Below are 27,415 nucleotides of genomic sequence, written 5' to 3'. Positions count from 1 at the left end.
GGAGAGAGTGAGAGACAGAGAAAGGGGAGGGGGGAGAAAGTGGGAGAGTCACAGATAAAGCCCGCAGCACACAGGCAGAGAGAGGGAGCAGTTTGTATTTAAGGAGTTATGACCAGAGGCAGAGACAGTGCTGGACATACCAACACAGGAGCGGTTATCCTGACCCAGCGTAAATCCAGGCTCACACTGACAGGTGAAGGAGCCCGGGGAGTTCACACACCGATGCTGACAGTATCGAAAGCGGCATTCGTTAATGTCTGTAAGACAAGAGAGAGGGAGCGAGTGAACAGACAGATGGTAATGGGTAATTGCACCAGCGCAGATGGAGCTCTCTCCCCACTGCTCCCTCTCCCAAACCCCCTCACTCTCTCTGCTTCGAGTGAAACTAATGCTCTCCCGTTGCCTCGGAACGTTTTCCCCGAAGTTCCAACAGAGTGTGCCCATTCTGCTTATCCCGGAACACCAGCCTCTGAATTCCTCTCCTTAATTCCAAGCTACCGTCTCAGGACCAGAGCTGATGCAGGCTTTATTCAGCACCTAGTGATGACACTGATACCTTTCAGTCCCCTTGTGGGCATCGCACCAGCCTGGATTGGTCAGAGCCTTGAGTACACGAGTTGGGAGGTCATGTTGTGGCTCTACAGGACGTTGGTTAGGCCAGCTTTGGAATACTGTGTTGAATTCTGGTCTCCCCGCTGCAGGAAGGATGCGGTGAAACTTGAAAGGGTTCAGAAAAGGTTTACAAGGATGTTGCCCTGGATTGGAGCGATGGGGAGAGGCTGAATCGACCGGGGCTGTTTTCCCCAGAGCGTCGGAGGCTGAGGGGTATCACAGACTCCCGACAGTGTGGCAGTGGGCCATTTGGCCCATCACGTGTGTACCAACCCCCCAACAAGCATCCCACCCCATCCCCACCCCCCACCCCCTGTCACCCAACAGTTCCTACGGCCAATCCACCCTAACCTGTACATCCCTGGGCACTATGGGACAATTTAGCACGGTCATTCCACCCTAACCTGCACATCCCTGGGCACTATGGGACAATTTAACACGGCCAATCCACCCTAACCTGCACATCCCTGGGCACTATGGGACAATTTAGCACGGCCAATCCACCCTAACCTGCACAACCCTGAAAACTATGGGGACAATTTAGCACGGCCAATCCACCCTAACCTGCACATCCCTGGACACTATGGGACAATTTAGCACGGCCAATCCACCCTAACCTGCACATCCCTGGGCACTATGGGACAATTTAGCACGGCCAATCCACCCTAACCTGCACATCCCTGGGCACTATGGGACAATTCCCCATGGCCAATCCACCCTAACCTGCACATCTTTGGACTGTGGGAGGAAACCGGAGCACCCGGAGGAAACCCACGCAGTCACGGGGAGAATGTGCAAACTCCATTCGCCTGAGGCGGGAATGTACACCAGGACCTGGTGCTGGGAGGCAGCAATGTGAACCAATCAGCCACCATGTTAATGCCAGGGTCACCCAGCACGTCTACATACACACACACACTCGCCCTCACACTCACACACACATCACACTCACACACACATCACACACATCACACACACACATCACACATCACACACACACATCACACACACACACACAGAGCTAGGAAGGTGGTGAGCTTACCAATACACTCGGTGCCAACCAGGCGGTATCCCTCTGGGCACTTGCAGTTGAAGCCACCATCAGTATTGACGCACTCCTGACTCGGTTGGCAGCTGTGAATGTCCAGCTCACACTCATCGATGTCTGTCAGAACAAAGCCAGAAGGTCAGGCACATAGTGACTGTGCTGCTCCATCTACCATCAGCCCAGTGTCTCTGGGCACGGGTCACTGCTGAGGGAGTGGGCACTGTTGGAGGGTCAGTACTGAGGGCGTGGGCACTGTCGGAGGGTCAGTGCTGAGGGGGAGTGGGCACTGTCGGAGGGTCAGTGCTGAGGGAGTGGGCACTGTCGGAGGGTCAGTGCTGAGGGAGTGGGCACTGTCGGAGGGTGAGTCACTCTCCCTTCCTCAAAGCCTAATCGCCCCTTGAGTTGACCGTCTCTCTCACACCATTTTGGAGGGGGGGTAACCATTAAGAATGAACCCCATTGATGGGAGGGGTGTGGGGGCAAGGGGAGGCCAGATTGGTAACGGATGATCCATTTCCCAACGGGCGTTGAGGGAACAGGGATGGGTTTTTCCGACAATGGAAGGCAGTTGTCACGGTCACCATCCTTAAGAGCTGTGCTCCCAACTTCGATCAGTTTCTCTCTGATCGGGCGATTTGCCCCTTGCGTATCCCTACTCCTCGGCCCTCCGACACTTCCCCCAACCCCAGTAGTTGGTGGGGTGGGCGGCGGGGGCGGTTGACAGCCATGGGTTTCATATTGCGAGGGGAGAGCCAGGAGAGGTGACATCGGGACATCGACAGGGCATTCCCAGCATGCCAGTGGGCCGAGGCAAGATGGAGGACCAGTGGGCCTCTGGCTCACTGCATTTCTGAGGGTGGGGCTTTGAGGGCCCTGCGTCGCTATGGGGCAGCCCTGACCCTGGTGAAGGGCGCTACGGCAATGCAGGACTTTTCGAGGTCTCTGGAATAGGCCCCGGTGACCGAGCGCCGTTTCCCTGGTGACGCTTCACTCACCTACGCACTGCTCCTCCTGGTTGAGGGTATACCCCTGCGAGCAGGGGTCGGAGCCCCCAGCGGGGGACTGCGGATGAGAGGCAGCGTCCGGGGGGAGTGGGGGGTTCGGACCCCCCTGTCCATCGGGGCCCACATCGTTGTGGGTGATAATCGACGCTGAGCGAGGGAGGCACAGGTAACCCCCGTAGTGATTGAAACACTTCATGGTGCCCTTACACGCCCCGGGGATGGTCTCACACTCGTCGATGTCTGTGGAGGGAAGCACCAAAACAAAACATTCAACCATAGCCACCCTCCGCAGAGGAACCCACCCAGAGCCATTCCCCCGACCCCATCATTTCCATTCACACCTGACCAATCCACCCTAACCTACACATCCCTGGGCACTACGGGACAGTTTAGCACGACCAATCCACCCTAACCTACACATCCCTGGGCACTACGGGACAGTTTAGCACGACCAATCCACCCTAACCTACATATCCCTGGGCACTATGGGACAATTTAGCACGGCCAATCCACCCTAACCTGCACATCCCTGGGCACTATGGGACAATTTAGCACGGCCAATCCACCCTAACCTGCACATCCCTGGGTGGACAGACTGACAGGCAGAGGAGGTGGGGTGGCCCTGTTGGTAAGGGATGATATTCAGTCCCTTGTGTGGGGGGACCTAGAGTCAGGGGATGTAGAGTCAGTGTGGATGGAGCTGAGAAATACTAAGGGTAAAAAGACCCTCTTGGGAGTTATCTAAAGGCCCCCAAACAGTAGTCTGGATGTCGGATGTAAGTTGAATCAGGAGCTGAAATTGGCTTGTCGCAAAGATGTTACTACAGTTGTTATGGGGGATTTCAACATGCAGGTAGACTGGGAGAATCAGGGTGGTATTGGACCTCAAGAAAGAGACTTTGTGGAGTGCCTCAGAGATGGATTCTTAGAGCAGCTGGTGCTGGAGCCGACCAGGGAGAAGGCAATTCTGGATCTGGTATTGTGTAACGAACCAGAATTGGTCAGGGACCTCGAAGTGAAGGAGCCATTGGGAAGTAGTGACCATAATACAATAAGCTTCAATCTGCAATTTGAGAGGGAGAGGGTACAATCGGAAGTGACAATATTTCTGTTGAATCAAGGGAACTATGGAGCTCTGAGGGAGGAGCTGGCCGAAGTTCAATGGTGCAATACCTTAGCAGGGATGACAGTGGAGGAACAATGGCGAACATTTCTGGGTATAATGTAGAAGATGCAGGATCAGTTCATTCCTAAAAGGAAGAAAGATCCTTGGAGGCGGCATGGGTGGTCATGGCTGACAAGGGAAGTTAAGAAACATATAAAGTTAAAACAGAAAAAGTATAACATAGCAAAGATAAGTGGGAAAACGGAGGACTGGGAAGCTTTTAAAGAACAACACAGGATTACTGAGAAGGAAATACGCAGAGTTCAAAATGAGGTACGAAGGTAAACTGGCCAATAATATAAAGGAGGACAGTAAAAGCTTTTTTAGGTATGTGAAAGGAAAAAAAATGGTTAGGACTAAAATTGAGCCCTTGAAGACAGGAACAGGGGAATATATTACGGGGAACAAAGAAATGGCAGAAGAATTGAATTGTTACTTCAGATCTGTGTTCACTGGGGAAGACACAAGCAATCTCCCTGAGGTAATAGTGGCTGAAGGACCTGAACTGAAGGGAATTTATATTTGCCAGGAATAGGTGTTGGAGAGACTGTTAGGTCTGAAGGTTGATAAGTCCCTGGGGCCTGATGGTCTACATCCCAGGGTACTGAAGGAGGGGGCTCGAGAAATTGTGGATGCATTAGTGATTATATTCCAGAGTTCAATAGATTCGGGATCAGTTCCTGAAGATTGGAGGGTGGCTAATGTTGTACCACTTTTTAAGAAAGGTGGGAGAGAGAAAGCAGGAAATTATAGACCAGTTAGTCTGACCTCAGTGGTGGGAAAGATGCTGGAGTCTATTATAAAGGATGAAATTACGACACATCTGGGTAGTAGTAACAGGATAGGTCAGAGTCAGCATGGATTTATGAAGGGGAAATCATGCTTGACTAATCTTCTGGAATTTTTTGAGGATGTAACTCTGAAGATGGACGAGGGAGATCCAGTAGATGTAGTGTACCTGGACTTTCAGAAAGCTTTTGATAAAGTCCCACATAGGAGGTTAGTGAGTAAAATTAGGGCGCATGGTATTGGGGGCAAAGTACTAACTTGGATTGAAAGTTGGTTGGCTGACAGGAAACAAAGGGGAGTGATAAATGGCTCCATTTCAGAATGGCAGGCAGTGACCAGTGGGATACCGCAGGGATCAGTATTGGGACTGCAGCTTTTTACAATATATATTAATGATATAGAAGATGGTATTAGTAATAACATTAGCAAATTTGCCGATGATACTAAGCTGGGTGGCAGGGTGAAATGTGAGGAGGATGTTAGGAGATTACAGGGTGACCTGGACAAGTTAGGTGAGTGGTCAGATTCATGGCAGATGCAGGTTAATGTGGATAAATGTATGGTTATCCACTTTGGTGGCAAGAACAGGAAGGCAGATTACTACCTAAATGGAATCAATTTAGGTAAAGGGGCAGTGCAGAGAGATCTGGATGTTCTTGTACACCAGTCAATGAAGGTCAGCACGCAGGTACAGCAGGTAGTGAAGAAGGCTAATAGCATGCTGGCCTTCATAACAAGAGGGATTGAGTATAGAAGCAAAGAGGTTCTTCTGCAGCTGTACAGGGCCTTGGTGAGACCACACCTGGAGTACTATGTGCAGTTCTGGTCTCCAAATTTGAGGAAAGACATTCTGGCTATTGAGGGAGTGCAGCGTAGGTTCACGAGGTCAATCCCTGGAATGGCGGGATTACCTTACGTTGAAAGACTGGAGCGACTGGGTTTGTATACCCTTGAGTTTAGAAGACTCAGAGGGGATCTGATTGAGACATATAAGATTATTAAAGGATTGGACACTCTAGAGGCAGGAAACATGTTTCCGCTGATGGGCGAGTGCCGAACCAGAGGACACAGCTTAAAAATACTGGGTAGACCATTTAGGACAGAGATGAGGAGAAACTTCTTCACCCAGAGAGTGGTGGCTGTGTGGAATGCTCTGCCCCAGAGGGCAGTGGAGGCCCAGTCTCTGGATTCATTTAAGAAAGAGTTGGATAGAGCTCTCAAGGATAGAGGAATCAAGGGTTATGGAGATAAGGCAGGAACAGGATACTGATTAAGGATGATCAGCCATGATCATATTGAATGGTGGTGCAGGCTCGAAGGGCAGAATGGCCTACTCCTGCACCTATTGTCTGTTGTCACTATGGGACAATTTAGCATGGCCAATCCACCCTAACCTGCACATCCCTGGGCACTATGGGATAATTTAGCACGGCCAATCCACCCTAACCTGCACATCCCTGGGCACTATGGGACAATTTAGCACGGCCAATCCACCCTAACCTGCACATCCCTGGGCACTATGGGACAATTTAGCACGGCCGATCCACCCTAACCCGCACATCCCTGGGCACTATGGGACAATTTAGCACGGTCAATCCACCCTAACCTGCACATCCCTGGGCACTATGGGACAATTTAGCACGGCCAATCCATCCTAACCTGCACATCCCTGGGCACTATGGGACAATTTCCCATGGCCAATCCACCCTAACCTGCACATCCCTGGGCACTATGGGACAATTTAGCACGGCCAATCCATCCTAACCTGCACATCCCTGGGCACTATGGGACAATTTCCCATGGCCAATCCACCCTAACCTGCACATCCTGGACACTATGGGACAATTTAGCATGGCCAATCCACCCTAACCTGCACATCCTGGACACTATGGGACAATTTAGCACGGCCAATCCACCCTAACCTGCACATCCCTGGACACTATGGGGCAATTTAGCAATGGCCAATCCACCCTAACCTGCACATCCCTGGGCACTATGGGACAATTTAGCAGGGCCAATCCACCCGAACCTGCACATCTTTGGACTGTGGGAGGAAAGTGGAGTACCTGGAGGAAACCCCACACAGACACGGGGAGAATGTACAAACCCCACCCAGTCACCCAAGAGTGGAATTCAACCTGGGTCCCCAGTGCTGGGAAACAGCAGTGCTAACCACTGAATCACCATGCTGCCTAACCACATTGATGTAGGTCTGGAGTCACGTGTAGGCCCAGACCGGGTAAAGATGGCAGCTTCCTTCCCTAAAGGACATTAGTGAACCAGACGGGATTATCCGATAATGTATTTATGGTGATCATTACACTCTTAATTCCAGATTTGTTTTAAAATTGGATTCGAACCTGAGTCCTCAGGACATTATCCTGGATCATCTGGATTAACAGTTCAGTGACAATCCCACTGGGCCAGCATCTCCCGAAACCCTCCCATTGGCTTCCAAACAGCCTCCGCCATCTTCTATAGCCAACCCGGCCTCCTCCCAGGCTGCGGCCTACCCAGCTCAGGCTTGCCTGCCCAGCCACCAGACGAGAGATAAACGGTGTTGGAAAGTGTGTAAGTGAGCTGCTGCCGCATTGATATAGCCCCTGGCCCATCCCACCACCCCTCGCCCCCTGCACTACATCCCCCTGGAAGTAGGTGGACTGGATAGCGTGGGTTTCGGGCCTACGCCTATAGAGGCTGACAGCACGGATTTTCAAGGCCTTGGGTGAGGCTGTGGGAGAATGGGGCCAGGCAGGAGGGATTCAGTGAACGTGCAGAGAGTCTGGAGACACTGGAATCACCCCCACCCCACCCCTGGGAGCAGGAAGGGAAGCTGGGATAGAGGTGTTTAGGATGAGGAAGGGGCTGTTGGATTGGGTGAACAAGGGTTCCAATTGGCAGGAGGGTGGATCACCGGAGAGACACATTTGGAAGAGAATGGGGAACAGAACCCGAGAGAGGGGGACAATGGTTTATTTGAGGTTGGTGGGATCTGGGACACTCAGAAGGGAGTGGGGAAGGGAGGAGGGTAGATTCAACAGGAACTTTCCAAAAATTGGGTCATCAGGGAAAGGTGAGCTGTTCCCAAGGAGATAGCTCAGGTATGAGGTGCAGAATGGCCTCCTCCTGTGCACGGGGGGTGAAGCAGGGAGCTGATTGATGCTGTGGGGGTTTGGTACTGTGCGGCAAGGTGACAGAGCTGGGTCAGACTTACCTCGACAGTGCTGCCTTTGGTGATCCCATTCATAACCATCAGTACACTCCTGTAGGAGAGAGAGAGAGAGAGAGAGAGAGTTAACACCGTTAATGGTCTGTGTGTGTGTGTGTGAGAGAGAGAGACAGCGTTAACACTGTTAATGGTCTGTGTGTGTGTGTGTGTGAGAGAGAGAGAGAGAGACAGCGTTAACACTGTTAATGGTCTGTGTGTGTGTGTGTGTGTGTGTGTGTGTGTGTGAGAGAGAGAGAGACAGCGTTAACACTGTTAATGGTCTGTGTGTGTGTGTGTGTGTGTGAGAGAGAGAGAGACAGCGTTAACACTGTTAATGGTCTGTGTGTGTGTGTGTGTGTGTGTGTGTGAGAGAGAGAGAGAGAGACAGCGTTAACACTGTTAATGGTCTGTGTGTGTGTGAGAGAGAGAGAGTGAGAGACAGTGTTAACAGCGTTAATGGTGTGTGTGTGTGTGTGTGAGAGAGAGAGAGAGAGAGAGAGAGAGTGAGAGACAGCATTAACACCATTAATGGTCTGTGTGTGCGTGAGAGAGAGAGAGTGAGAGACAGCGTTAACACCGTTAATGGTCTGTGTGTGTGTGAGAGAGAGAGAGTGAGAGACAGCGTTAACACCGTTAATGGTCTGTGTGTGTGTGAGAGAGTGAGAGACAGCGTTAACACCGTTAATGGTCTGTGTGTGTGTGAGTGAGAGTGAGAGTGCATGTGTGTATGTGTGTGTGTGAGTGTATGTGTGCGTGTGAGAGAGAGTGAGTGTGTGAGAGAGAAAGGGAGAGCATATGTTTGTGTGAGAGATCGAGAGTATGTTTTTGAGAATGAGAGTGTGTGTGTGTGAGAAAGAGGGTATGTGTGTGAGAGATTATGTGTGTGTGCGTGTAAGAGTGTGTATGAGAGTGTATATGTGTGTGTGTGCGCGCATGTGAGAGTGTGTATGAGAGTGTATGTGTGTGTGTGTCTGTGTGTATGTGAGAGAATGAGTGTATGTGTGTCTGTGTGTATGTGTGTGTGTGGGTGTGAGTATGTGTGTGGCTGAGAGAGAGAGACAGAGTGTGTTCATGTGTGTTTGGGAATGTGTGCACATGTGAGTGAGTGTGTGATGAGGGAGTGTCACACTGTGGGAGGGTCAGTACTGAGTGGGCACTGTCATAGGTTGAGTTCTGAGGGGCAGACACTGTGGGAGGGTCAGTGCTGAGGGAGTGGGCACTGTCGGAGGGTCAGTGCTGAGGGAGTGGGCACTGTCGGAGTGCCAGTGCTGAGGGGGTGCCGCACTGTCGGAGGGTCAGTACTGAGGTAGTGGGCACTGTCGGAGGGTCAGTGCTGAGGGAGCACCGCACTGTCGGAGGGTCAGTGGTGAGGGAGTGGGCACTGTCGGAGGGTCAGTGCTGAGGGAGCACCACACTGTCGGAGGGTCAGTGCTGAGGGAGCGCCGCACTGTCGGAGGGTCAGCGCTGAGGGAGCGCCACACTGTCGGAGGGTCAGTGCTGAGGGAGCGGGCACTGTCGGAGGGTCAGTACTGAGGGAGTGGGCACTGTCGGAGTGTCAGTGCTGAGGGAGTGGGCACTGTCGGAGGGTCAGTACTGAGGGATTTGGCACTGTCGGAGGGTCAGTGCTGAGGGAGTGCCGCACTGTCGGAGGGTCAGTGCTGAGGGAGCGGGCATTGTCGGAGGGTCAGTGCTGAGGGAGTGGGCACTGTCGGAGGGTCAGTACTGAGGGAGTGGGTATTGTCAGAGGGTCAGTACTGAGGGAGTGGGCACTGTCGAAGGGTCAGACCCTGTGTGGGACGATGGGCCGTACAACTTACCAGCAACACCTACCCTGTCCTTGTGGGCTCTTACCGTGTAACTGACAGCTTCGTCGACCTGCTGAGTGTGAAGGTGTGGGAGGGTCAGGGCCAGGAGCAGGGTCAGGGTCAACATGGTGTCCTCGAGGGAGGGAGGGAGGGAGGGGGGGGGGGGTGGGTCAGACAGCAGGGGGAGGGGGAGCGGGGTAACAGGTTATCGCTTCGGACTCTGAAAACACAAAACATATGGGTCACAACGTGAGGAGGGGTGAGAGAATCGGACACAGCCCTGTGTCCCCATCTCCCAGCCCTGACACCAACCCCACACCCCACATACACACACACACCACATACACCACACACACCACACACCACACACACCACACACACCACACACAGACCACACACCACACACAGACACACACACCACACACAGACACACACACCACACACAGACACACACCACACACACCACACACAGACACACACCACACACACACACCACATACCACACACACCCCACACACCACACACCACACACCACACACCACACACCCCACATACACACACACACCACACACACACACCACATACCACATACCACACACCCCACACCCCACACAGACACACCACACACACCACACACCACACACACCACACACCACACACACCACACACACCACACACCACACACACCACAAACAGACCACACACCACACACAGACCACACACCACACACAGACACACACACCACACACAGACACACACACCACACACAGACACACACCACACACACAGACACACACCACACACCACACACACCCCACACACCACACACCACACACGCCACATACACACACACACCACACACACACACCACATACCACACACCCCACACCCCACACAGACACACACACCACACACAGACACACACCACACACACAGACACACACCACACACCACACACACCCCACACACCACACACCACACACGCCACATACACACACACACCACACACACACACCACATACCACACACCCCACACCCCACACACCACACACCACACACACCACACACCACACACACCACACACCACACACACCACACACACCACACACAGACCACACACCACACACAGACCACACACCACACACAGACACACACCACACACACAGACACACACCACACACACAGACACACACCACACACAGACACACACCACACACACAGACACACACCACACACACACACACCACATACCACACAGACACACCACACACACCACACACACACACCACATACCACACAGACACACCACACACACCACACACACCCCACACACCACACACCACACACCACACACACACACCACACACACACCACACACACCACACACAGACACACACACCACACACACCACACACACACACCACATACCACACACCCCACACCGACACACCACACACACCACACACCACACACACCACACACCACACACAGACCACACACCACACACAGACCACACACCACACACAGACCACACACCACACACAGACACACACACCACACACACACACCACACACACACACCACATACCACACAGACACACCACACACACCACACACCACACCACACACCACACAGACACACCACACACAGACACACACACAGACACACACACCACACACACACACCACATAGACACACCACACACACCACATACATACAAACACCACACACACACACACCACACACACACACACACCACATAGACACACCACACACACCACATACACACACATACCACACACCACACACCACACACCACACACACACACCACATACCACACACCCCACACCGACACACCACACACACACCACACACCACACACCACACACACACCACACACACCACACACCACACACTACACACTACACACCACACACACCACACACCACACACACCACACACCACACACACACCACACACACTACACACACCACACCACACACACCACACCACACACACCACACCACACACACCACACCACACACCACACACCCTACACACACCACACAGACACCCCACACACCCCACACACACCAAACCACACACCACACACCCTACACCACACACACACCACACACACACTACACACACCACACAGACACACCACACACACTACACACACACCACACACCCTACACACACCACACAGACACACCACACACCCTACACACACCACACAGACACACCACACACACCACACAGACACACCACACACACTACACACATCACACACACTACACACCACACACCACACACACCACACACACACCCCACACACCCCACACACACCACACACACCCCACACCCCACTACACACACCACACACACACCACACACACACACACCACACCACACACCCCACACACCACACCACACACCCCACACAGACACACCACACACACCACACACCACACACACACACCACACACCCCACACAGACACACCACACACACCACACACCACATACACACCACACACACAACACACCACATACACACCACACACACACACACCACACACCCCAAACAGAGACACCACACACACCACATACACACCACACACACACACACCACACACCCCACACAGACACACCACACACACACCACACACACACACACCACACCACACACCCCACACACCACACCACACACACCACACACCACATACACACCACACACACACACCACACACCCCACACACACACCACAAACACACACACCCCACACACACACACACCCCACACACACACACACACCCCACACCACACACCACACACACACCACACCCCACCCCACTACACACACCACACACACACCACACCCCACTACACACACACCACACACACACACCACCCACCACCCACACCACACACCCCACACACACACACCACACACACCAAACACACCACAAACACACACACCACACACACCACAAACACACACACCACACACAAACACACACACCACACACACCAAACACACCACAAACACACACACCCCACACAAACACACACACCACATACACACACACCCCACATACACACACACACCACACACACCCCACATACACACACACCACACACACCCCACATACACACACACCCACACACACCCCACATACACACACACCCACACCCACACACACCACACACACCCCACATACACACACACCCACACACACCCCACACACACACACACACCACACACACCACAAACACACACACCACACACACACCACATACACACACACACACCACATACACACACACCACATACACACACACCCACACACCACACACACCACACACCCCACATACACACACACACCACACACACCCCACATACACACACACCACACACACCCCACATACACACACACCCACACACACCCCACACACACACACACCACACACACCACACACACACCACACACCCCCCCCCCCCCCCCCCCCCCCCCCCCCCCCCCCCCCCCCCCCCCCCCCCCCCCCCCCCCCCCCCCCCCCCCCCCCCCCCCCCCCCCCCCCCACATACACACACACCACACACACCCCACATACACACACACCCACACACACCCCACATACACACACACCCACACCCACACACACCACACACACCCCACACCCCACTACACACACACCACACACACACCACACACACACACCACCCACCACCCACACCACACACCCCACACACACACACCACACACACCAAACACACCACACACACCACAAACACACACACCACACACACCACAAACACACACACCACACACCCCACACACACACCACAAACACACACACCCCACACACACACACACACCCCACACCACACACCACACACACACCACACCCCACCCCACTACACACACCACACACACACCACACCCCACTACACACACACCACACACACACACCACCCACCAGCCACACCACACACCCCACACACACACACCACACACACCAAACACACCACACACACCACAAACACACACACCACACACACCACAAACACACACACCAAACACACCACAAACACACACACCCCACACAAACACACACACCACATACACACACACCCCACATACACACACACACCACACACACCCCACATACACACACACACCACACACACCCCACATACACACACACCACACACACCCCACATACACACACACCCACACACACCCCACATACACACACACCCACACACACCCCACATACACACACACCCACACACACCCCACACATACACACACACCACACACACCACAAACACACACACCACACACACACCACATACACACACACACACCACATACACACACACACCACATACACACACACCCACACACCACACACACCACACACCCCACATACACACACACACCACACACACCCCACATACACACACACCACACACACCCCACATACACACACACCCACACACACCCCACACACCACACACACCACACACACACCACACACACCCCACATACACACACACCACACACACCCCACATACACACACACCACACACACCCCACATACACACACACCCACACCCACACACACCACACACACCCCACATACACACACACCCACACACACCCCACACACACACACACCACCCACACCACACACACACACACCACACACACCCCACACAAACACACACCACACACACACACACCCCACACAAACACACACCACACATACACACACCACACAAACACACACACCCCACACACACACACCCCACACACCACACACACCCCACACACCCCACATACACACACACCCACACACACCCCACACACACACACACCACCCACACCACACACACACACACCCCACACAAACACACACCACACACACACACCCCACACAAACACACACCACACATACACACACCACACACACACCCAACACAAACACACACACCCCACACAAACACACCCCACACACCACACACCCACACACACCCCACATACACACACACCCACACCCACACACACCACACACACCCCACATACACACACACCCACACACACCCCCCACACACACACACACACCACACACACCACAAACACACACACCACACACACACCACATACACACACACACACCACATACACACACACACCACATACACACACACACACCCACACACCACACACCCCACATACACACACACACCACACACACCCCACACACCCCACATACACACACACCACACACACCCCACATACACACACACCCACACACACCCCACATACACACACACCCACACACACCCCACACACACCCCCCACACACACACACCACACACACCACACACCCACACACACCACACACACCCCACATACACACACACCCACACACACCCCACATACACACACACCCACACACAGCCCACATACACACACACCCACACACACCCCACACACACCCCACACACACACACACCACACACCCACACACACCACACACACCCCACATACACACACACCCACACACACCCCACATACACACACACCCACACCCACACACACCACACACACCCCACATACACACACACCCACACACACCCCACATACACACACACCCACACACACCACACACCCCACATACACACACACCCACACACACCCCACACACACACACACCACCCACACCACACACCACACACACACACACCCCACACAAACACACACCACACACAAACACACACCACACACACACACACCACACATACACACACCACACACACCCCACACAAACACACACACCCCACACAAACACACCCCACACACACACACCACACACACACACACACACCCCACACAAACACACACACCCAACACACCTCACCCCACACCCCTCCCACCCCTCACACACCCCACCCCACACCCCAACCCCTCACACCCCACACACCACACCTCACACACCCCACACCCCACACCCCACCCCTCACCCCACACAGTACACCCCATACACCCCATACCCCACACCACACACCCCACAGCCCACACCCCAGACACCCCACACCTCCCACACCCCAGACACCCCACCTCACACCCCACACCCCCCACACCCCACATCCCACACACCTCACACACCACACCTCACACCACACCCCACACCCCCCAGACACCCCACACCCAACCTACACCCCACACCCCACACACCACACCCCCCACACCCCACCCCACCCCACACCCCCCACACCCCACACCTCAAACCCACACCACACACACCACACCGCACACACTCCACCCCACACCCCACACATCACCCACACCCCACACACCACACCCCCCACACCCCACACCTCAAACCCCACACAACCCACACCCCACCCCACCCACCCACCACCCCTCATACCCCACATACCACACCCTACACCCCACATATCACACCCCACATACCACACACTGCCCAACATACCACGCCCTACACCCCACATCTCACACCCCACCCCACACACCCCACACACCTCCCATCCCTCACACACCACACCGCACACCAGGCACACCACACCCCACCTCTCACACACCATACCCCACCCCTCACACCCCACAACCCACACCCCAACCCTCACACCCCACACACCACAGCCCACACACCACAACCCACACATCACACCCCACCCCCACACCACATACCCCATACACCCCCACACCCCACACCCCTCACACCCCATACCCCACGCACACCCCACACCCCACCCCTCACACCCCACACCCCGTCCACCACATACCCTATACACCCCCACACCCCACACCCCTCACACCCCATACCCCACGCACACCCCACACCCCACCCCTCACACCCCACACCCCGTCCACCACATACCCTATACACCCCCACACCCCACACCCCTCACACCCCATACCCCACGCACACCCCACACCCCACCCCTCACACCCCACACCCCGTCCACCACATACCCTATACACCCCCACACCCCTCACACCCCATACCCAACACACCCCTTACCCCTCACACCCCACACCCCTCAAACCCCTCACACCCCACAACCCAAATACCACACACCCCTCACCCCTCACCCCACACACCACACCCCACAACCATATACCCCACACCCCACACACCCCACCCCACATCCCTCACACCCCTCACCCCACACACCCCTCACCCCACATCCCTCACACCCCTCACCCCACACACCCCTCACACCCCTCACCCCACACACCACACCACACAACCATATACCCCACATCCCTCACGCCACAGACCCCACAGCCCACACCCCTCACATCCCCCACCCCTCACTCACCCACCCCTCACACCCCACACCCCTCGCCCCACCACACCCCTCACAACCCCCCACCACCCCCACCCCTCACAAATCCCCACACCTCCCCACCGCTCACACACATCACACCCCCACCCCTCACACCCCACACTCCACACACCCCTCACACACCCCACCCCTCACACACCCCCACCCTTCACACCCCACAACCCCCAACCCACACACAGACCACACCCCTCATACCCTCCACCCCTCACGCACCCCCACCCGTCACACCCCACACCCCCGACCCCTCACAACCCCCCACCACCCCCACCCCTCACAAACCCCCATACCTCCCCACCGCCCACACACAGCACACCCCCACCCCTCACACCCCACCCCTCACACACCCCCACCCTTCACACCCTCCACCCCTCACGCACCCCCACCACCCCCACCCCTCACAAACCCCCATACCTCCCCACCGCTCACACACAGCACACCCCCACCCCTCACACCCCACCCCTCACACACCCCCACCCTTCACACCCCCCACCCCTCACACACCCCCACCCCTCACATCCCACAACCCCCAACCCACACACAGACCTCACACCCCTCATACCCTCCACCCCTCACGCACCCCCACCCCTCACACCGCCGACCCCTCACACCCCACACCCCCGACCCCTCACACCCCACACACCCCTCACACACCCCCACCCTTCACACCCTCCACCCCTCACGCACCCCCACCACCCCCACCCCTCACAAACCCCCATACCTCCCCACCGCTCACACACATCACACCCCCACCCCTCACACCCCACCCCTCACACACCCCCACCCTTCACACCCCCCACCCCTCACACACCCCCACCCCTCACACCCCACAACCCCCAACCCACACACAGACCTCACACCCCTCATACCCTCCACCCCTCACGCACCCCCACCCCTCACACCGCCGACCCCTCACACCCCACACCCCCGACCCCTCACACCCCACACACCCCTCACACACCCCCACCCTTCACACCCCACAACCCCCAACCCACACAGACCACACCCCTCATACCCTCCACCCCTCACGCACCCCCACCCCTCACACCCCACACCCCCGACCCCTCACAACCCCCCACCACCCCCACCCCTCACAAACCCCCATACCTCCCACCGCTCACACACATCACACCCCCACCCCTCACACCCCACCCTTCACACCCCTCACACTCCCCACCCCTCACACACCCCCACCCCTCACACCCCACAACCCCCAACCCACACACAGACCTCACACCCCTCATACCCTCCACCCCTCACGCACCCCCACCCCTCACACCGCCGACCCCTCACACCCCACACCCCCGACCCCTCACTCCCCACACACCCCTCACACACCCCACCCCTCACACACCCCCACCCTTCACACCCCACAACCCCCAACCCACACAGACCACACCCCTCATACCCTCCACCCCTCACGCACCCCCACCCCTCACACCCCACACCCCCGACCCCTCACAACCCCCCACCACCCCCACCCCTCACAAACCCCCATACCTCCCACCGCTCACACACATCACACCCCCACCCCTCACACCCCACCCTTCACACCCCTCACACTCCCCACCCCTCACACACCCCCACCCCTCACACCCCACAACCCCCAACCCACACACAGACCTCACACCCCTCATACCCTCCACCCCTCACGCACCCCCACCCCTCACACCCCCGACCACTCACACCCCACACCCCCGACCCCTCACACCCCTCACACACCCCACCCCTCACACCCACCACCCTTCACACACCCCACCCCTCACACCCCTCACACCCACCACCCTTCACACACCCCACCCCTCACACCCCTCACACCCACCACCCTCACACACCCCACACCCCTCACACTCCCCATCTCTCACACCCCCCATCCCTCATAACCTCCACCCCTCACACCAACCCACCCATCACACCCCACACACCCCCCACCCCTCACACCCCTTACACCACTCACCGCTCACACACCTAACCCCTCACACCTCCCCCACCCCTCACACCCCACACCCCCTCCACTCCCCACCCCTCACACACCCCCATCCCTCACACATCCCCACCCCTCACACACCCCCATCCCTCACACATCCCCACCCCTCACACACCCCCACCCCTCACACCCCCCCACCCCTCACACCCCCCATCCCTCACACCCCCCACACCTCACACCCCACACCTCCCCCACCTCACCCCTCACACCCCTCACACACTCCACCCCTCACACCCCTCACACACTCCACCCCTCACACCCCTCACACTCCCCACCCCTCACACCCCCCCACCTCTCACACCCCTCACACACCTCCCACCCCTCGCTCACACCTCCCCACCCCACCCCTCACACTCCCCACCCCTCACACCCCCCACACCTTACACCCCTACCTCATTTTGAACAACTTGAGGATAAACAAGTCCCCCGGGCCTGACGGGATATATCCTAGGATTATGTGGGAAGCAAGCGAGCAAATTGCAGAGCCGTTGGCAATGATCTTTTTGTCTTCACTGTCAATGGGGGTGGTACCAGGGGACTGGAGAGTGGCGAATGTTGTGCCCCTGTTCAAAAAAGGGAATAGGGATAACCCCGGGAATTACAGGCCAGTTAGTCTTACTTCTGTGGTAGGCAAAGTAATGGAAAGGGTACTGAGGGATAGGATTTACGAGTATCTGGAAAGACACTGCTTGATTAGGGACAGCCAGCACGGATTTGTGAAGGGTAGGTCTTGCCTTACAAGTCTTATTGAATTCTTTGAGGAGGTGACCAAGCAGGTGGATGAGGGTAGAGCAGTGGATGTAGTGTACATGGATTTTAGTAAGGCATTTGATAAGGTTCCCCATGGTAGGCTTATGCGGAAAGTCAGGAGGCATGGGATAGAGGGAAATTTGGCCAGTTGGATAGAAAACTGGCTAACCGGTCGAAGTCAGAGAGTGGTGGTAGATGGTAAATATTCAGCCTGGAGCCCAGTTACAAGTGGAGTTCCGCAGGGATCAGTTCTGGGTCCTCTGCTGTTTGTAATTTTTATTAATGACTTGGAAGAGGGAGTCGAAGGGTAGGTCAGTAAATATGCAGACGATACAAAGATAGGTGGAGTTGTGGACAGTGAGGAGGGCTGTTGTCGGCTGCAGACGGACTTAGATATGATGCAGAGCTGGGCTGAGGAGTGGCAGATGGAGTTCAACCCTGCCAAGTGTGAGGTTGTCCATTTTGGAAGGACAAATAAGAATGCGGAATACAGGGTTAATGGTAGGGTTCTTGGTCAGGTGGAGGAACAGAGGGATCTTGGGGTCTATGTACATAGATCTTTGAAGGTTGCCACTCAGGTGGATAGAGCTTGTAAGAAGGCCTATGGTGTATTAGCGTTCATTAGCAGAGGGATTGAATTCAAGAGTCGTGAGGTGATGTTGCAGCTGTACAGGACATTGGTTAGGCCACATTTGGAGTACTGTGTGCAGTTCTGATCGCCCCACTTTAGGAAAGATGTGGAAGTTTTGGAGAGGGTGCAGAGAAGATTTACCAGGATGTTGCCTGGAATGGAGAATAGGTCGTACGAGGATAGGTTGAGAGTTCTCGGCCTTTTCTCGTTGGAACGGCGAAGGATGAGGGGTGACTTGATAGAGGTTTATAAGATGATCAGAGGAATAGATAGAGTAGACAGTCAGAGACTTTTTCCCCGGGTACAACAGAGTGTTACAAGGTGACATAAATTTAAGGTGAAGGGTGGAAGGTATAGGGGGAGATGTCAGGGGTAGGTTCTTTACTCAGAGAGTGGTGGGGGCATGGAATGCGCTGCCTGTGGGAGTGGCAGAGTCAGAATCATTGGTGACCTTTAAGGGGCAATTGGATAGGTACATGGATAGGTGCTTAAGCTAGGACAAATGTTCGGCACAACATTGTGGGCCGAAGGGCCTGTTCTGTGCTGTATTGTTCGATGTTCTATGTTCTACCCCTCCCATCCCTCACATGTCTCACACACCCCCAACCCTCACACCCCCCACATCCCCACCCCCCCCACACACCCCACCCCTCACACCCCCCACCCCTCACACACCCCCACCCCTCCCACCCCTCACACACCCCACCTCTCCCACACCTCACACACCCCACCCCTCCCACACCCCCAACCCTCCCACCCCTCATAACTCCCACCACTCACACCCCCACCCCTCACACTCCCCACCACTCACACCCCACACCCCACACACACACCTCCCCCACCCCTCACACACCCCCACCCCTCACACCCCCCACCCCTCATATTCCTCACAAACCGCACCCCTCACACACCCCCACCCCTCACACCCCCCACCCCTCATATTCCTCACAAACCCCACCCCTCACACACCCCCACCCCACACACACACCTCCCCCACCCCTCACACACCCCACCCCTCACACACCCCCACCCCTCCCACCCCTCACACACCCCACCCCTCCCACCCCTCCCACACCCCCACCCCTCCCACCTCTCACACCCCCCATCCCTCACACCCCCCACCCCTCACACCCCCCACCCCTCATATTCCTCACAAACCGCACCCCTCACACACCCCCACCCCTCACACACCCACCACCCCTCACACCCCCCCACCCCAAACACACCCCACCCCTCCCACCCCTCACACACCCCATCCCTCACACCCCCCACCCCTCACACCCCCCACCCCTCATATTCCTCACAAATCGTACCCCTCACACACCCCCACCCCTCACACCACTCACACACCCCACCCCTCACACCCCTCACACCCCCACCCTTCACACACCCCCACCCCTCACACCCCCCACCCCTCACACCTCCCCCACCCTTCACACCCCATACCCCTCACATACCCCCACCCCTCACACACCCCCACCCCTCACACCCCCACCCCTCACATACCCCCACCCCTCACACACTCCCACCCCTCACACCCTTCACACCCCTCACAGCCCCCACCCCTCACACCTCACACCCCCAACCCTCACACCCCTCACACCCCCACCCTTCACACACCCCCACCCCTCACACCCCCCACCCCTCACACCTCCCCCACCCTTCACACCCCATACCCCTCACATACCCCCACCCCTCACACACCCCCACCCCTCACACCCCCACACCTCACACAGCCCACCACTCACACACCCCTCCCTTCACACCCCCCACCTCTCACACACCCCCCTTCACACCCCCCACCCCTCACACACCCCCCTTCACACCCCCCACCCCTCACACCCCCCACCCCTCACACCCCCCCACCCCTCACACACCCCAACCTCACACCGCTCACAAAACCCCCACCCCTCACACACTCCCACCCCTCACACACCCCCCACCCCTCACACCCCTCACAACCCCCACCCCTCACACATCCCAACTTCACACCCCTCACAAACCCCCCACCCCTCACACACTCCCACCCCTCACACACCCCCCACCCCTCACACACTCCCACCCCTCACACACTCCCACCCCTCACACACTCCCACCCCTCACACCCCTCACAACCCCCACCCCTCACACACTCCCACCCCTCACACACTCCCACCCCTCACACACTCCCACCCCTCACACCCCTCACAACCCCCACCCCTCACACACTCCCACCCCTCACACACTTCACACCCCTCACACCCCCCACCCCTCACACACTCCCACCCCTCACACACCCCCCACCCCTCACACACTCCCACCCCTCACACCCCTCACAACCCCCACCCCTCACACACTCCCAACCCTCACACCCCTCACAACCCCCACCCCTCACACACTCCCACCCCTCACACACCCCCCACCCCTCACACACTCCCACCCCTCACAACCCCCACCCCTCACACACTCCCACCCCTCACAACCCCCACCCCTCACACACTCCCACCCCTCACACCCTTCACACCCCTCACACCCCCCACCCCTCATATTCCTCACAAACCGCACCCCTCACACACCCCCAACCCTCACACCCCCCACCCCTCACACACTCCCACCCCTCACACCCTTCACACCCCTCACACCCCCCACCCCTCATATTCCTCACAAACCGCACCCCTCACACACCCCCAACCCTCACACACCCCCACTCCTCACACACCCCCACCCCTCACACACCCACCACCCCTCACACCCCCCCACCCCAAACACACCCCACCCCTCATATCCCTCACAAATCGTACCCCTCACACACCTCACCCCTCACACACTCCCACCCCTCACACACCCCCCACCCCTCACACACCCCCCACCCCTCACACACTCCCACCCCTCACACCCCCCACCCCTCATATTCCTCACAAACCGCACCCCTCACACACCCCCAACCCTCACACACCCCCACTCCTCACACCCCCCACCCCTCATATTCCTCACATCCCCCACCCCTCACACACTCCCACCCCTCACACACCCCCCACCCCTCACACACTCCCACCCCTCACACCCCTCACAACCCCCACCCCTCACACACTCCCACCCCTCACACCCTTCACACCCCTCACAGCCCCCACCCCTCACACCTCACACCCCCAACCCTCACACCCTTCACACCCCCCACCCCTCACACCATTCACACCCCCCACCCCTCACACCACTCACACCCCCCACCCCTCACACCACTCACACCCCCCACCCCTCACACCACTCACACCCCCCACACCACCCCACCCATCCCACCCCTCACACACATCCCCACCCCTCACACCCCCCCACCCATCACGCCCCTCAAACAACCCCACCCCTCACACCCCACACACACACCCACCCCTCACACCTCTCACACCTCACACCCTCACACACCCCCACCCCTCACACCCCACACACACCCCCCCCACCCCTCACACACCCAACACACACCACCACCCCTCACACCCCCCACCCCTCACCCCCCACACCCCTCACCCCCCACACCCCCCACCCCCCCACCCCTCACAGACACCCCCACCCCTTACACCACTCACACCCCCACCCCTCACACTCCCCCACCCCTCACACTCCCCACCCCTCACATCCCACCCCCACCCCTCACATCCCTCAAATCCCCCACACCCCCACCCCTCACACGCCCCCACCACTCACACACCCCTCACACCCTCCCACCCCTCTCTCGCACACAGTCCCTCAAGCACACACACACACACACAGATACACACAGACACAGACACACAGACACACGATCACACACACAGACACACACACAGACACACACAGACACACACACAGACACACACACAGACACACACAGACTAGAACATACACAGACACACACACAGACACACACACACACACACAGAGACTCACACACACACACACACACATACAGACACACACAGACACACACACACAGATACACACAGACACAGACACACAGACACACGATCACACACACAGACACACAGACAGACACACACAGACTAGAACATACACAGACACACACACAGACACACACACACAGACACACACAGAGACTAGAACATACACAGACACACACAGACACACAGACACACAGACACACACACAGACACACACACAGACACACACACAGACACACACACACACACACAGACACACAGACAGGCTGTCACGTGTGTAACCAGACAGGCCACTGCCTGTTAATGCCAGTCACACAGTGACGGTGCAGACACAGTGGAGCTGAGGCAGCTGATGCTGAATGAGCAGCGATTCCCCCCGTCTGTGTCCAAACCTGGGGCAAGTACAGACCAGCAGGACAGCACTCAACTCATCGTCAGTACTGTCTCACTCACTACCCACAACACACAGTTACAGGCACAGTCAGGCTCCCTATACACTGTCCCCACCCAGCAAACACTCCCAGGACAGGGACAGCACGGGGTTAGATACAGAGTAAAGCTCCCTCTACACTGTCCCCCATCAAACACTCCCAGGACTGGGACAGCACGGGGTTAGATACAGAGTAAAGCTCCCTCTACACTGTCCCCCATCAAACACTCCCAGGACAGTGACAGCACGGGGTTAGATACAGAGTAAAGCTCCCTCTACACTGTCCCCCATCAAACACTCCCCAGGACAGGGACAGCACGGGGTTAGATACAGAGTAAAGCTCCCTCTACACTGTCCCCCATCAAACACTCCCCAGGACAGGGGCAGCACGGGGTTAGATACAGAGTAAAGCTCCCTCTACACTGTCCCCCATCAAACACTCCCAGGACAGTGACAGCACGGGGTTAGATACAGAGTAAAGCTCCCTCTACACTGTCCCCCATCAAACACTCCCCAGGACAGGGACAGCACGGGGTTAGATACAGAGTAAAGCTCCCTCTACACTGTCCCCCATCAAACACTCCCAGGACAGTGACAGCACGGGGTTAGATACAGAGTAAAGCTCCCTCTACACTGTCCCCCATCAAACACTCCCCAGGACAGGGACAGCACGGGGTTAGATACAGAGTAAAGCTCCCTCTACACTGTCCCCCATCAAACACTCCCCAGGACAGGGACAGCACGGGGTTAGATACAGAGTAAAGCTCCCTCTACACTGTCCCCCATCAAACACTCCCCAGGGACAGTGACAGCATGGGGTTAGATACAGAGTAAAGCTCCCTTTACACTGTCCCCCCATCAAACACTCCCAGGGACAGGGACAGCACGGGGTTAGATACAGACTAAAGCTCCCTCTACACTGTCCCCCCATCAAACACTCCCAGGACTGGGACAGCACGGGGTTAGATACAGAGTAAAGCTCCCTCTACACTGTCCCCCATCAAACACTCCCAGGACAGGGACAGCACAGGGTTAGATACAGAGTAAAGCTGCCTCTACACTGTCGCCCCATCAAACACTCCCAGGACTGGGACAGCACGGGGTTAGATACAGAGTAAAGCTGCCTCTACACTGTCCCCCATCAAACACTCCCAGGACAGGGACAGCACAGGGTTAGATACAGAGTAAAGCTCCCTCTACACTGTCCCCATCAAACCCTCCCCAGGACAGGGACAGCGCGGGGTTAGATACAGATTAAAGCTCCCTCTACACTGTCCCCCATCAAACCCTCCCCAGGACAGGGACAGCGCGGGGTTAAACTCTGCAGCATGTGTACTTGGTAGCGGAAGGAATTTAAGCAAATATTTACACCTGACATTTTACAAAGAACACAGACATTTTGCGAATTACACACACACAGGATCGCTCCCCTCAGAGGGAGGATTGGTTGATGTATTTTTTTTAAACCGAGAGACCAGTGCATTGGTTCCAAGCTGATCTCCTGCCTCACGGAGTGGGAGAGAGAGAAGGATCTGGTTCTCCCAGTGAGTGCCTGGTGAGGGGAACCAGGGGGATGTCTTTGTGGGAGCAATGACAGAGGCAGTACCTCAGTGGTTAGTAGGCGAACGCGTGTGTGTGTGTGTCTGTGTGTCTGTGTGCGTGTGTCTGTGTGCGTGTGTCTGTGTGTGTGTGTGTCTGTGTGTGTGTCTTGTCTGTCTCCCTCCCACCTCCACTCCCCACAGTCCTTGCAATCTCCCTCCACCCCCTCCCTCCCTTTGATCCCCGGTAGAAAGCAGTTAGCATTTCCCGAAACGACTAAAGAAGTTGTCTTAACTCCAACTACAGTGCCTTTTTACTCACCAGGAGGTAGATTTGCAGGATCAGCGGCAAAGAGTAGAGAATAATCTACTCTTGGAGGTTACTCAAACACTGTCTAGATCTCTCAGAGGGTCTCAATCTCTCTCACTGTCTCTCTCACACTGTCTATTTCTCTCTGTTCTCTCCCTCTCTCTCTCCAGCTCAGAATTCCTCACTTGTTTGCCAAGCTGCTCAGACCTTGCCACAGTTTGGGTCTGACTTCACACAGCTAATAACAGATGTCAGAGCAGCAAGTCTCCCAACGCTGCAGTGTCTGGGAGGCAGGGACTGTGCTCTGTGTTTGTTTAACTCTGTGAGGAATGGCAGCGTGTTCCAAGGGAGAGAGAGAGAGGCAGGAAGTGGAGGAGGGCAGAGAGAGAGAGAGAGAGAGAGAGAGAGGGCAGGCAGAGATTGGCAGTGTCATAGAGTCATAGAAGGGTACAACACAAAAACAGACCCTTCGGCCCAGACATCCCAACCCAATCTAGTCCCACCTGCCAGCACCCGGCCCATATCCCTCCAAACCCTTCCTATTCATATACCCATCCAAATGCCTCTTAAATGTTGTCATTGTACCAGCCTCCACCACATCCTCTGGCAGCTCATTCCATACACGTACCACCCTCTGGGTGAAAAGGTTGCCCCTTAGGTCCCTTTTATATCTTTCCCCTCTCACCCTTGACCTCTGCCCCTCTAGTTCTGGACTCCCCGACCCCAGGGTAAGGACTCTCTCTATTTACCCCTATCCCAAGCCCCTGATGATTTTATAAAACTCTAGGAGGTCAGCCCTGAGCCTCCGATGCTCCAGGCAGGGAAATTGGAGAGGGACAG

General features: G+C 56.3%; 1 protein-coding gene across 2 annotated transcripts in view; it reads right to left on the bottom strand.

The window, feature by feature from the left end:
- The window catches only part of LOC140455159 (EGF-containing fibulin-like extracellular matrix protein 2), a 35,989-nt gene extending 9,063 nt beyond the window's left edge, over positions 1-26,926 (bottom strand). The window contains exons 1-6 of one of the 2 annotated variants that reach the window (XM_072549858.1): positions 26,588-26,926; positions 9,678-9,851; positions 7,833-7,881; positions 2,656-2,904; positions 1,655-1,777; positions 141-257 (exon numbers count right to left, since the gene is read on the bottom strand). In XM_072549858.1, the coding sequence (XP_072405959.1) occupies positions 141-257; positions 1,655-1,777; positions 2,656-2,904; positions 7,833-7,881; positions 9,678-9,758 (619 nt within the window). In that variant the 5' untranslated portion in view covers positions 9,759-9,851; positions 26,588-26,926. The remainder of the gene's footprint in view (positions 1-140; positions 258-1,654; positions 1,778-2,655; positions 2,905-7,832; positions 7,882-9,677; positions 9,852-26,587) is intronic. The other variant, XM_072549859.1, reaches the window with a different exon arrangement.
- Between the last annotated feature and the right edge of the window lie 489 nt (positions 26,927-27,415).

The sequence above is a fragment of the Chiloscyllium punctatum genome, chromosome 30 (assembly GCF_047496795.1).
Source record: "Chiloscyllium punctatum isolate Juve2018m chromosome 30, sChiPun1.3, whole genome shotgun sequence".
Taxonomy (NCBI): Eukaryota; Metazoa; Chordata; class Chondrichthyes; order Orectolobiformes; family Hemiscylliidae; genus Chiloscyllium; species Chiloscyllium punctatum.
This window is presented reverse-complemented; position numbering and strand designations above follow the sequence as displayed.